Consider the following 12631-nt stretch of genomic DNA (forward strand, 5'->3'; position numbering starts at 1 on the left):
TATTTTGTATTGGTGAATAACATATTTTTAAAAATAATATACAAGTAAGATATTGAAAAGAAAATAGAGCAAGATTTTTTATTTATTTTTCTGATTTTTGTAAAGGGAAAATGGAATTTTTCTCAGATGCAAAAAACAAATGAAAGCAATCAACATAAAAGGTTGAATCATTATTCTCACTTAAATTATTACTATATGGTCAAGAGCCTTTACTTGTGAAGTCACCAGTTTGAGTCTTCCACATCTATATATGACAAAGATTAACTCAAAGAACCTTCTGGAATGTCCATACAAGAAAACCCTAGAGAAAGAATATCCTCAAGCTTGAACTGCAGATCATATGTTCTCTGTGTGAAATACAAAGTCATACTAATTCTAACATTCTAACTAAAAAGAGCTGATATTAGTTACTTGCAACACATACCTCTGGAAATCAACTTAAAGAAATGAGTTTCATTTAACATTATATATTTTTCCCGAACTGGTGAGGATAGAGTCTACGCTATATATATTAATGATTGGTTAGTCTATAATATTAGAAGAAAAACAGAAAGGGCTAGAGCATTCATGGAATTCAAGAGTATCATCAGGCAAGGATTCAAATTTGGAAAAGAACTGAAAGGGAAACTCCGACCAAATGATTAAAACCCAACATCCAACGAGAAATGGGATTCCAAACACCCTGCAGTCCTCTTAGCTCCTTCCAGAACAATGTTTTCCCACCTACCCTATTAAAACACAAAATATTTCTCAAGCGATATTTTTATATTCCATATTGATGTCAAATCTAGCTTTTTCTCTGGACAAGAGAATTTTACAGTACCTCCTAAGTTGTTCTCAGCCTACAGGGCTAAGTCCTCACTGTGCCTGAGATTTTCGGTTATAGAAAGCTACTGACGATGCAAAAAACCTTTGTAGAAATGAAATGCATAGAAACTCCTTCTGTAACCCTGGGCAATCCTGATACCACGTGAGGCACAATTGAGAAAGGGACTTCCTCTGGAATGTGAAAAGAAAGATGGAGAAACAAAGTTAAATGAAGATGGGAACAGCATTGCTCACAGAAGGGAGATCAAACACTCCATAGAAAATACATGTTACGGTGCAATTGCCCTCTGGGAGTTACAGGATTATGAAAGTCTAACTTAATTAAGGGAGAAAATAGGTCACATTTAACAACGACATACGTGACATATCATTTTGATTATGCAGAATAACCGGAGAGAAGAGAAAAATTAAGAAATCAGAAATATAAGAAAAGAAACCATGGAATTCACCAACCTCTTTTCCTCATTCTAAATCAGGTGTATGTACATACGAAAAGATTTACCATTCTTAAAACTTCCCTCCTTAAAAACTCTTGGAGTATATTTGAAAAATAAATCTCAATTGTTGAAATAAAGAGAAACAACCAAATTTAAAAAAAAACTAAATCAAGAGATAATAAATATTCTTCTTCTCATAAAAATACACCTTGCACCCTCTTTCTTTTCTCCCCCTTGTGTTATCAAATGACAGGTAATCAGGTATGTGTGAACCCTGCATAGAATCTTCCCCCTTTCATGGCTCAGTGCCCCTGTGGGGTCGAGCTAATTACAGGTACATTTCCTCGGCAAGGCAGTCACACTCTATACTGTTGAAGGTACAATTAATAATTGAACAAAGCTCGCTGGATATTTTTGCTCACATGGCCATGGTTTGCAGGCAGTTCTGCTGTCACACGGGAGCAGAGTCTCTTCCTTGAGTGCCTCCAAGAAAGGTTTCATGTTATAGACTGAAAAGGATCACTGCCTGTTTCCAAATTTGGAAAAGAAGGGAAAAAACCCACGTAAAACCAAAAAAAAAAAAAAAAACCTCAAAACCCCCACGATAAACCTAGTTTCCCTTATAGAACAGTAAAGGCAAATTTTCTTTCCTGTTACCAGGAATGTGATTATGATCAGGTGGTTATTTAGGTCAGATGTGAAAGAGATGAAAGAGTGGGCCTGGGAATTAATAACATTTGGAGGGGAAATTGGAGTTTGCCCTTGAGTTTGTGAATGCAGCATGGAGCTAGTTTTGCATGTGACAGAATAGAATTTGACCTACAGTGAGGGCCTAGATAAAGGAAGATAGAAGAATAAAGTTATTTCCCTTGAGATGTATTTAGGAACTTAAGGGACACTATCCTCAGAGCCTCATGGGGTCATAGGTGAGTGCAGAAAATCCTTGCTTGTGCCCCAAGCCATAGTCTTGAGCAACGGTCTGCAAACTTTTTTAAGGGGCCAGATACAAAATATTTTAGGCCTTGTGAGCCAAGACATCTTCATTTTAACTACTAAACTCTCCTGTTTTAGAACAAAAGCACCCATAGACAACACAAAAATAAGTATATTTATGTTTCAATAAAACTTTATTTACGGACCCTCAAATATGAATGTTAAATTTTTTGCATGTCAAAAAATGAAATTCTTCTTTTGATATTTTCCAACCACACAGTCATTTAGAAATCACTTTTAGCTTATATGCAGTACAAAAGTGGGACAAGCAGGATTTGGCCCACACACTGTAGTTTGCAGAACCCTGGCCTTACTATTGGAAATCCCTCTGAGTACACTGATTTTTCAAGTTGATTTTGAAGTGTCCAACATTCTCTGAATGTATGTAAATGTTACCTTTATTCTGGAAGATATGGTCTATTGCTGACTTCAAAACACCATGGATACCAGGTTAGTCAGGATTCAAATCAGATATTCACTATTATTAAAGAGTTTACTAGAGTTAGCTGTGAAGATGTACTCTTCCAGAGTCCAGCCTGGAAAACTCTTGAAACTCTGATTCTATCTCATTATTTTTCTGAACCCAAAGGATAAAAAGCATGTATCTTTGGGTTCAGGTCATGAATAACATTTTCCCCTGAAAATAAAAAAAATAATAATAAAAATTTTTAAAAACCCAACTGCTTAATAGTTAATAGTATTGGTGAGTATACCAAGAGAAAGTCTTTTTATTAATTTAATTCATTCCTTATTTATAAGTTGAATATAATCTATCTTTCTCCCTTCTTCCCTTCTTCTCTCTCCACTTGCTCCACAAAAAGAAATAAGAGGTTATGATATATTTATATAGATGTTTAAATTAATTAGAAAAGGTGAGACAATATAAAAAATAATGGTAAGAAAACAAGAGGAAAGCAAGAGCATAGTCTCTTTATGAATTTGATGCCATAAAATCCCAGGTTTTGTTTAAAATCCATTTTATTAACATGTGCTTTATAAATGATTTCCTATATTCTTTTATAAATGGGCAATAAATTTGGCTCTAAGGTTAGTAATAGTCAATTCCATGGACTCATAATCATTTGTAAAAATTCACTGAGTTTATGCATAAAAAACAAACCACTGAGTAAAAAAGGGCACTAGAAATATTGAAAACAAAGGGGAATTTCCTCAAAGGGCATTTTCAAAAGGAAACTGGAATAAAATTAATAATCTCTCAAAACATTATAGTAAATGAAATGATTTTAAAAGATATTTTTATAACATCTTTAAATATGGGCCCATAGCTTTTATACCAAATAGTCATTCAGTAAAAACGATCCTACACTGGAAAGGAATAGGTGGTATGGGATTGGGGGATAATATAATTCCATCCAGGCAGAATGTGTGCTGGATGTTTAATTTAACCCATGGGAAAGGTGTGTGATATCCAGAGAGTCCACTTCAGACAGCCTTCCATATGCATTTTTTTCCATGTGAAGTATAAAATGGCTCTGAGAGGAAATGAATTTGAGGTTAATCTTCTAAATAAGTTCCTCATTTATTGCTTTTATATACTGTCAATAAATGACAAGTTGCATGAATTAACAATTAGGATGGGTTCTGAGTGACACTCTCTTAAGAAAGTAGAATGCTTTAATAAGAGTAGTGGCCAAAATGAGAGACCATTCCATAGGCTGGTCCAAAATCAACTGAACAATTAATTTGAGAGCTAGCATGACCTGAAGGCCCCTATTCTCAACCATGAAATACAGATTTTAAAGATGCTTTAAGAAAACACTACCCTGGCTTTTTAGAAATACCCCAGGATAGCTTCCATGTATGTCTCACTTTGCACAACAATTTTGTATGGTGTTCATTCCAAATTGACAATATGGTGTTAACCAAATCTCTAAATACTATATAATTTTAAGATAATATTAGATATAAATCAATTAAAAATTGAGGGCTATCTACCAAAATAAATTACATTTTATAAGAGTAATTGATCCATAGCCCCTCTTTCTGAGAAATCAAATAAATAGCAGGCCATTTTCTACAAAGATTGTGTCATTTGTAAAAGCATGGTGTTGCATATAAGAAAATGTAATCTGTAGAGCAGGTGAGTATGTAGGAAATTGGCCCAAGTAATTTGATAGAATATTTAAGTGAAGTTCAAAAAGCATCAGGGCCTGAGAATTCAGTTATGGTGACAGTGCTGAGAAGGGAGAGGGCAGGATGCAGAAGACCTTTCTGGAAAAAGTTTTTCTGACTTTTACTGAATCTGCATCAATAGTTAAGGACCCAACATGAGCTCATGCAGCTTAGTCCATGCCTGATGCCCCACCCCCCCAACAGAGCCAGATGCCAAGGACAAGACATTAGAAGTCACTAACAATTTTGCATTATTCCTGAAAGTTTCTTCACAAGGTGTGACATATTAGGAAACTATAGTTAAAAAGCAAAGCAAAACAAACAAACAAACACAAAGAGCTAGGTAAATTTAATTCATTTAACATATTGCCCCAAGATTTGCTCAAGCACAAAACTGTCATAGATTTTAGACATAATACTAGGTCATTTAATGCATTTAACTCTTCTATATTTGTCGCCTGGAGGTGATGTTCTATTGAAAATGAAGTAAGAAATGGTTGTGCATTTTATAAGATGAACACATTGGCAAAGACCAGGGAGGACCAAAGTAAGTCTTAAGTTGCAGTTGTATTAGTGTTTTAATAACCAAATACATGCTTGTCTTTCTGATCCAATGGAATCTCAGAAGCATGAGGATATCCTAAATGATATGTAGTATTTTGAAGAGTAGATGGTTGCTTACCAGTTGGCGTAAGGTGTCTCCAGGTGATCACAGGTTCAGGACGGCCATTGGCCATGCAGACCAGGGTTACATTGCTGCCCTCATTCACAGTGACATCCGAAGAGATGTTGGAGATCTTTGGTGGAACTGTAAAGACAAAAGCAAATGGAACATGTAGCCATGCCCGTAAAACCAGCTTTCCAGCATTGGTCCATGCCATTGGAAATAGCAAATCTGAGCTAAATGCTTTTATGACTTAAACCATTTGAAGTTTTGTGTTAAGAAGCCAGGCTGCTTTAAGACACCCTTACAGACTTGGCAGATGAAAAGCATGGGTCTTACTATAAGGACAATCTCTCCAATAAGACCAGGTAGTGTAGAAGTTCACAGAGGAATATAATGAAAGTGTCTTAGCTCTTTTCTCATTAGAACAGACCTTATCTGGATATTAGAGAGCATGCACATTTATACATATTAATAAATTTTTCTTATCACTACATGGCATTTATATTTATTTTCCTATGTATATAAAATGAATATTGTCCAATGTTTTCTCCAAATGTCAGGGAAAAAAAAAAACAACAACACTGTTATTTAGTATGAGTTGCATATTTGTGTTCTTAAGATGTGGTAATACTTGTTTACTAATAATCTAGCCACATAAGGCAACCATCAGGGAATCCTAATAGAAAGTCTCTAAATATCACCGTACTATGTGACAGATTGGATGACACAATTTAGAGCCTAAAAACTGAATTAATAAGGCCTATGTCACAGACATTACAAAAATAATATTACTCCTAATGCTTTAACCACTACTATTATTTTAAAAAATATTTATTTATTTATTTATTTGAGAGAGAGGGAGTGAGAGCACGAACAGGGAAAGGGACAGAAAGAGGGGGAGAGGGAGGAGCAGAGAGAATCTCAAGCAGACTTTCCACTGAGGAGGAAGCCCCCTGTGGGGCTCAATCTTATGACCCTGAGGTCATGATCTGAGCCAAAACCAAGAGTTGGTCCCTTAACCTACTGAGCCACCTGGGTGCCCTTTACTGCCACTATTATTAACAATTTAATAAGGGCTAACTTTAGACACTTACTATATGTAAGGTCCTATGTAGAGTACTTTATAAGTATTATATCAGTAACTCCTTATTACAAAGAAATGGTATCCTATGAGGATTTATTTACAGGTGGGAATCCGAGGTATAGATAAAGCTACGTGAGAGGCAGAAAAGAGATTCAAATCCAAGGAGACTCCGGGGCCCACACTCTTCAGCAATACTTGAATGAAACTTCATCTTCACAATCCAGGATACCAGATGGCTGAAAATGATGGAAATTACTTTGTGGTGGTGTGAGAAATGAGTCCCTGAGGGCTAGCTATACCGCCGCCTGCCTTCCTTCATTAGTGTTCAGGGTGGCAACATTAGGTCTCATATTGGTAGGCTTAAGTGGAAAGTGAATTACTCACAAATTTCATCACAGAGGTTATGCACTGATTACAAATAGCAGAGTTTATGGTTTGACTGTGATTTTCCTTTTTTTCTTTTGTTTTGGTTTTAAATCTTAGTTGCTTAAGCTGTTCCTGAGCAAGTATGTATCAGGGGGAGAGAGGTGAACAAGACAGCATAAAGGAGTTCAATAATAAAAGACTTTTTTTTTTTTTTTCTCATTCTTTCTGCCCTGTAGTGACAAGTAACATGGGAACATTTTTTTGCCTGTAGAGACAGCTGTCTGACAACCATGTGATCCCTGAAGATCTCCGTTAGGAGACACGGATGGTACTTGGGCAACTGACCAGGTCAAAGTGGAGGAAGAAGTGAGAGAAGGACTCTTGACAGTAACATTTCTCTTACAATGACATCTTACAGAGCTTGTGGGTAGAAACCAGTAATTCTAAATCAAACCCAATGGCAGAAATGGAATGTGGATGATTCCTGTTATTTAGCGGTATCTATCTATAGGGTTTCTAGTTCCCTTTTATCTACTGGGGTTATGGGTCTTTTTCTCATTTTCACACACTGACTTGCAATATACCCTCCCAGGCTTTTACACTGAGGACCTAAAAAGTTATACCCATTTTTTAAGGAAGAAGATGAGGCACACAGAGAAATAATGGCTTGTCAAGGGCAATCCCATCATGAAATATGGCTGGGCTTAGAATTCAGGGCTCCTGAATGTCCAGTTGTTTTGTTGTTTAATATTCATCATTTTTAATTCCTAGCTAAATAAGCCAGTGTTCTGAACATCTCCAAAAAACTACAATGAACTAAGAATCTATGGTCGTGTTCAAGAATAAGATTTAGACATCTTAGGCATCTTCCTTAATAATCTAAAATCTGCAACAGGAAACTATGTAATAATTTTAAGAGCTCGTATTACTCAGTTTGTAGTTAATTCTGAATTGCAAGACAGGCCACAGAATACAAAGGAGAAATACAGATGTGTTTGGACTTAAAAAAATGTGTAGAGGGGGAGACTTTGTATTTCTAATATGAAAATATGCAAATTTGCAAAACAGAAAGGATCTCTGGTGTTCAAGTTCCCAATGAATTATTATGTATGATAAAATTTACTCATAATTACCTCTTTTTATAAAAGGAATATATATCTAAGGACTTTCCTTTTGTGTGTCATGCAAGTTGAACCACTTGTTCAGTGTTACATACACAGGTGATGATAAAATTAAGAATAAAACAGAATAACTGAATGCAAGGCTATACACTCCATGTGAAACCATATTGTTTCTTTTAATTAAGGACAATATACCTAGGTCCTGGATCTCAGATACTAGAGATTCAGTGTTTGTGTTCAACAGTCAGAAATTTACTCATGGAGACATTATATTTCACCCTCCTCTGGGTCAATATTTTCATTCCATTGTCTATCTTCTACATCCTTATACTTTGTACGAGTTTATTCCTACAACATTTATATCTGATGCAGTCATTTGTTCTAGAAATAAATCCTTCCCTAACTTCCATGTTATCCTCTTACTTTCAAACTCTTTGTTTCTAAATTTCTTGAAGGAATTGTTCCAAGTCACATCTTCCATTCACACTTCAGCCTTTGGTGCAATCTGGATCTCTCCTTAACCTCCCAAGAAACTGCTTTCAGGAAGCTCATCAATTTGAACCATATTGTTTCTAGGTCCTGTGAGCAATTTTGTTATTATCTAATTTTCCTCTGAAGTATTTGACTCTGTTGACTACGTCTTCCTTCTTCTAGTCCTTTCTTTTCTTGGTTTCTAAGATGCCAAATTTGACTGTTTATTTTGTCTTACCCCTCTGGCCAGCTTTCCCAGTTTAACTTTTAGACTTACTTTGACCTATTCCTTAAATATCTATATTTCTGAAACGTTGATCACTGTCCTCTTCCTTCATAATTCACTGTGAATGACCTCATCTATTCTCTAGCTTTATAAGTTAAGGTTATATTATTGATAACTCCCAAATCAGTATCTGCAGCCCAGATTTTTTTCATGACTTTTACCCCTATTTTCCAATCGACTCTTCTACATTTTTGTCAGATACCTCACAGATACTCAAGATTCAACATACTCAGAACAGAAATCATCATCTTCCTTCCCACAGAACACTTGTAGTCTTGTTCACTATCTCAGGGAATGGCATCATCATGCAAACAGTTGCCCAGGTAAAAGAGGAAAGTTATCTTCCTTGACTGCTCTCTCTCTCCTTTACTTCTCCTATGTAAAAAGGTTCCCAAACTCTGGGGTTTATGCCTTTTAAATCTCTCTCAGATTCATTCATTATTCCCAAATCCTACTCCCATCAGCCATAAGCATTTCTTTTTTTGGTCTGAATTCTGCAAGTGCAATACAATGAATTTCTTTGCCTTCTAGCCTTATTTTCCTCAGGCTCACTGTCATTCATTCATCACACTACAATAAGAAGTTTTTTTCTCCCTAAATTGCAAACATTAGTATAATATTCCCTGATTAATTTCACTGCCCTCAAGAAAAAATTCAAACTTCTCAATATGAATTAATACACCATTCATGATTGGCCCCTGGTTACATTTTTAGTCATATGTCCTATCCCTTTTTATTGTATCATCTAGTCAGATCAAACAACATTTGGTTCCTGAAAGATACCATGCTTGTTTACTCCCAGGTATTTAACACACAATTTTTTCTACATGGAATATTCTTTTTCCAACCCTTCATGTGGTCAGCCCTTTTCTCCCTTTAGGTTTCAGCTTGTCCGGCTGTTTTCTCACTTTTTCCAGGAAGATTATCCTGTCATTTACCACCCTCATCCCTAACCCCACCCTGACCTCATTCCTGACTCAGATTGGGTGAAGCATCCCTCCTGTCTTCCCACAATGAGCCCTCTATTTCTTCACCACAGCCTTGAGTGGTCATTGCTAGATTACTTACTTGTGCTTGTCACTAAATGGAAGAAGGCAGATGAGAGGGCCTTTGTTATCTTTTTTTTTTTTAAATTAACATATAATGTATTATTTGCTTCTTGGGTGTAGGTCTGTGAATCATCAGTCTTACACAATTCACAGCACTCACCAGCACATATTCTCCCCAATGTCCATAACCCAGGTACCCTATCCCCCCCTTCCCCAGCAACCCTCAGTTTATTTCCTGAGATTGAGTCTCTTATGGTTTGTATCCTTGACCAATGAATCTTACAGACCATAGCACTTGGAACAGGTGGGTTGCTCACAGAATGCTTGAAAGAAGAAATCAATGAAAATCAGCCACCACCCCTACTCCCCTGCCTCAAATCTTCTGAGTTCAAGGAAGTTGTCCCATTGAGTTTTTGTCAGAAAGGAGCAAACTTTTATTTTGAAACCTGTAAAATACAGCTTTTGTCAATATTTCTTTAGCTACCCCTCTAACCATCTTGTTCACTCCCAATTTTTTTAGCTCTTAATAATTATTAAAAAAACCTAACCATGGACCGAGAGATATTTGTGTAGATTAGGAACATAGGAAGAAAGATAAACTTCGTGTTCAACTTCCTGAATTATAGACACTTTCAGAGTTTGACTTTTTTTTTTTCTACAAGGAGTCATTCGTACATACTTGTATGTATGTATATAAATAAATATAACCTTTTTTTAGTTTAATGGTTTAATGATTCCTAGTTTCCCACAGCAGTTCATGCAGTCTACATTTACACTGTCACTGGTAATATAACATGAAAGGGGCAATGCAAGGTTTTTATTCTATTACCTCGTGAAATCTTTATAAAGATTCTGGGAAGTAAAAAGTATTTTCATTATTGCCATTTTACAGATGTGGACATAGGGCCAAAATGGGTAGAAATCACACAGCTAAGTAATTATAAAGCTAGTATCAAAACTTAAGGTTTACAGATCTCCCAAACTTAATTCCTCCTCTAGATCATATTCACTTTTGCAATAGTGGTTCCAAATAGGGTTTTTGCTCTATTTTAATTCTCAGTAAGGATGACTATAGGAAATACTTTAAATAAGATAATCTTATTTGCATTAGTAAACATAAATTGTTTATTTATCAAAACCACTGTAATCCTGATTTATGCTCATGGATCGTCACATATTCTGGATATTTTCTTTTCTTCTGGAGTATTGCCTAATAATTTTTATTCAGGGGATATTAGTGTGCCTTATTATATTTTCCTAAATGTAATGCCATTTATTTGATGTTTATAACCTATTCAGTTTTAGCGATCTCTCCAATTTGGCTGGATTATTTTGTTTTTCTTACTGATTAATGAGAGCTTCTTAAACCTTAGGGAATTGACCTTTTGTTGTCACATTATTTGCAATTTCCCCAATTTGTTCCTAACTTCTTAATTTTATCACCATTTTTATTATGTAGAAGTTTTAAATTCTTTTTAAAGATTTTATTTATTTATTTGACAGAGAGAAAGAGAGAGACAGTGAGAGAGGGAATACAAGCAGGGAAAGCGGGAAGGGGAGAAGCAGGCTTCCCGCTGAGCAGGGAGCCCGATGTGGGCCTGGATCCCAGGATGCTGGGATCATGACCTGAGCCAAAGGCAGACAATTTAACCACCAAGCCACCCAGGTGCCCCAAAGTTTTCAATTTTTTTGTTGACTTTTAAAATAATTTCTTCCATTGCTTTTGTGCATAAAAGATACTTTTCTAACATAAAATCAGTTAAATACTTATGACTATTTCTTCTTTTTTTTTCAATGCTTTTTTTTTTTTTTAAGTTGCACTCTTTAAATCATCTGGCATTTATTTATGGCAACAAATAGGTTTTTTTAACCTCATAATGTTTTAGTCAATTTCCCCAGTAGGACTGGTTAAATTATATAAGATGTATACATTATTTTGGTGTTCAGAATTACCGTACATAGCTCTACCAACCTGGCCAGAGCAGTATTTCTGGGAAATATATAAATAGAAACCTTACTTCCCTTTCCAAGTAATTGTATCAAAACACTTCAAAATATGTCATTAATCTTTTGGATACCACACTATTACTATGTGTTGCTAGTCCCAAAATCAATTGCTTATTAGATGAACACTTCCTAAAAATGGTGAATGAAAAATATAATGTAGATACCCCTTTTTCAGAACACTAGTAAAATTCATTATTCAACAGAATTCTTAAGGTTCCCACTGTGGGGTGGGGGAAACAAACCAAAATGAATATGCCACACCTAGTAGTTGTGATTTTTAAATCTGAACTACTAAGTAGGTGATATTCTTTCATTGAAACTCACATAAATTCTGTGTTAAAGAATATACATTTTGTCCATGCAGTGCAAATTCAATTTATTTTTTTTAAGATTTTATTTATTTATTTGACAGATAGAGATCACAAGTAGGCAGAGAGGCAGGCAGAGAGAGAGGAAGGGAAGCAGGCTCCCTGATGAGCAGAGAGCCCAATGCAGGGCTCGATCCCAGGACCCTGGGATCATGACCTGAGCAGAAGACAGAGGCTTTAACCCACTGAGCCACCCAGGTGCCCCTCTTTTAATTCCTTTACCCACTCTCTCCACCAGACCTGTAGGGGCTACCCTGGCCTGTGGGAACCTAGACCTGTCTGCACATACTTTTACAGTTCTCTAGGTTCCTACGCCTTCCTTCTCTTTTGTATAAGGCTAACATCTCTTATGTTTGACCAAAAATGGAAATGCAGGCAATGTCAGGGACAAAAATGGAGTGGGCATATATTATTTTACCTGCCCAAATCTATGCTATCTTCTGTCTGGAAAGACAACCCTGGTTTTCCTTTGGGGACAATGCCTCTTACCCACTGGTTTGATGGGTCCATCAATCAAGTGACCTATTCTCCCTTGGTCAAGGATTAGGAGAGTGACCCAAGATGGGCTACTTGGGTTTTCCCTCCCTGGAACCTGGTTTTTATAGGGAATGACTCAAGAGAGGTCAAAATTGATTCAACCGGTGGCAGTCTGCGTTAATGGCCCCAATTCTCCACTCTTTCCTGTAGCCACACCTTTTGCCATGCCCATGCCCTCCTTCAGTGGGTGGTTCATGCTTTTCCATCCCTGGACCATGTTACTTGTTTTGGCCAAGAATATAAGCATAGGAAATACAAGCAGAGTCTTGAGAAGTGTTGGCACA

General features: G+C 36.2%; 1 protein-coding gene across 3 annotated transcripts in view; it reads right to left on the reverse strand.

Annotated features, from left to right (window-relative positions):
- The window catches only part of LSAMP (limbic system associated membrane protein), a 650629-nt gene that overhangs the window by 219895 nt on the left and 418103 nt on the right, over positions 1–12631 (reverse strand). For all 3 annotated transcript variants that reach the window (XM_032852273.1, XM_032852274.1, XM_032852275.1), the window contains exon 3: positions 5074–5199. In XM_032852273.1, the coding sequence (XP_032708164.1) occupies positions 5074–5199 (126 nt within the window). The remainder of the gene's footprint in view (positions 1–5073; positions 5200–12631) is intronic.

Source organism: Lontra canadensis, unplaced genomic scaffold (assembly GCF_010015895.1).
Source record: "Lontra canadensis isolate GAN:19392208 unplaced genomic scaffold, GSC_riverotter_1.0 scaffold6, whole genome shotgun sequence".
NCBI lineage: Eukaryota > Metazoa > Chordata > Mammalia > Carnivora > Mustelidae > Lontra > Lontra canadensis.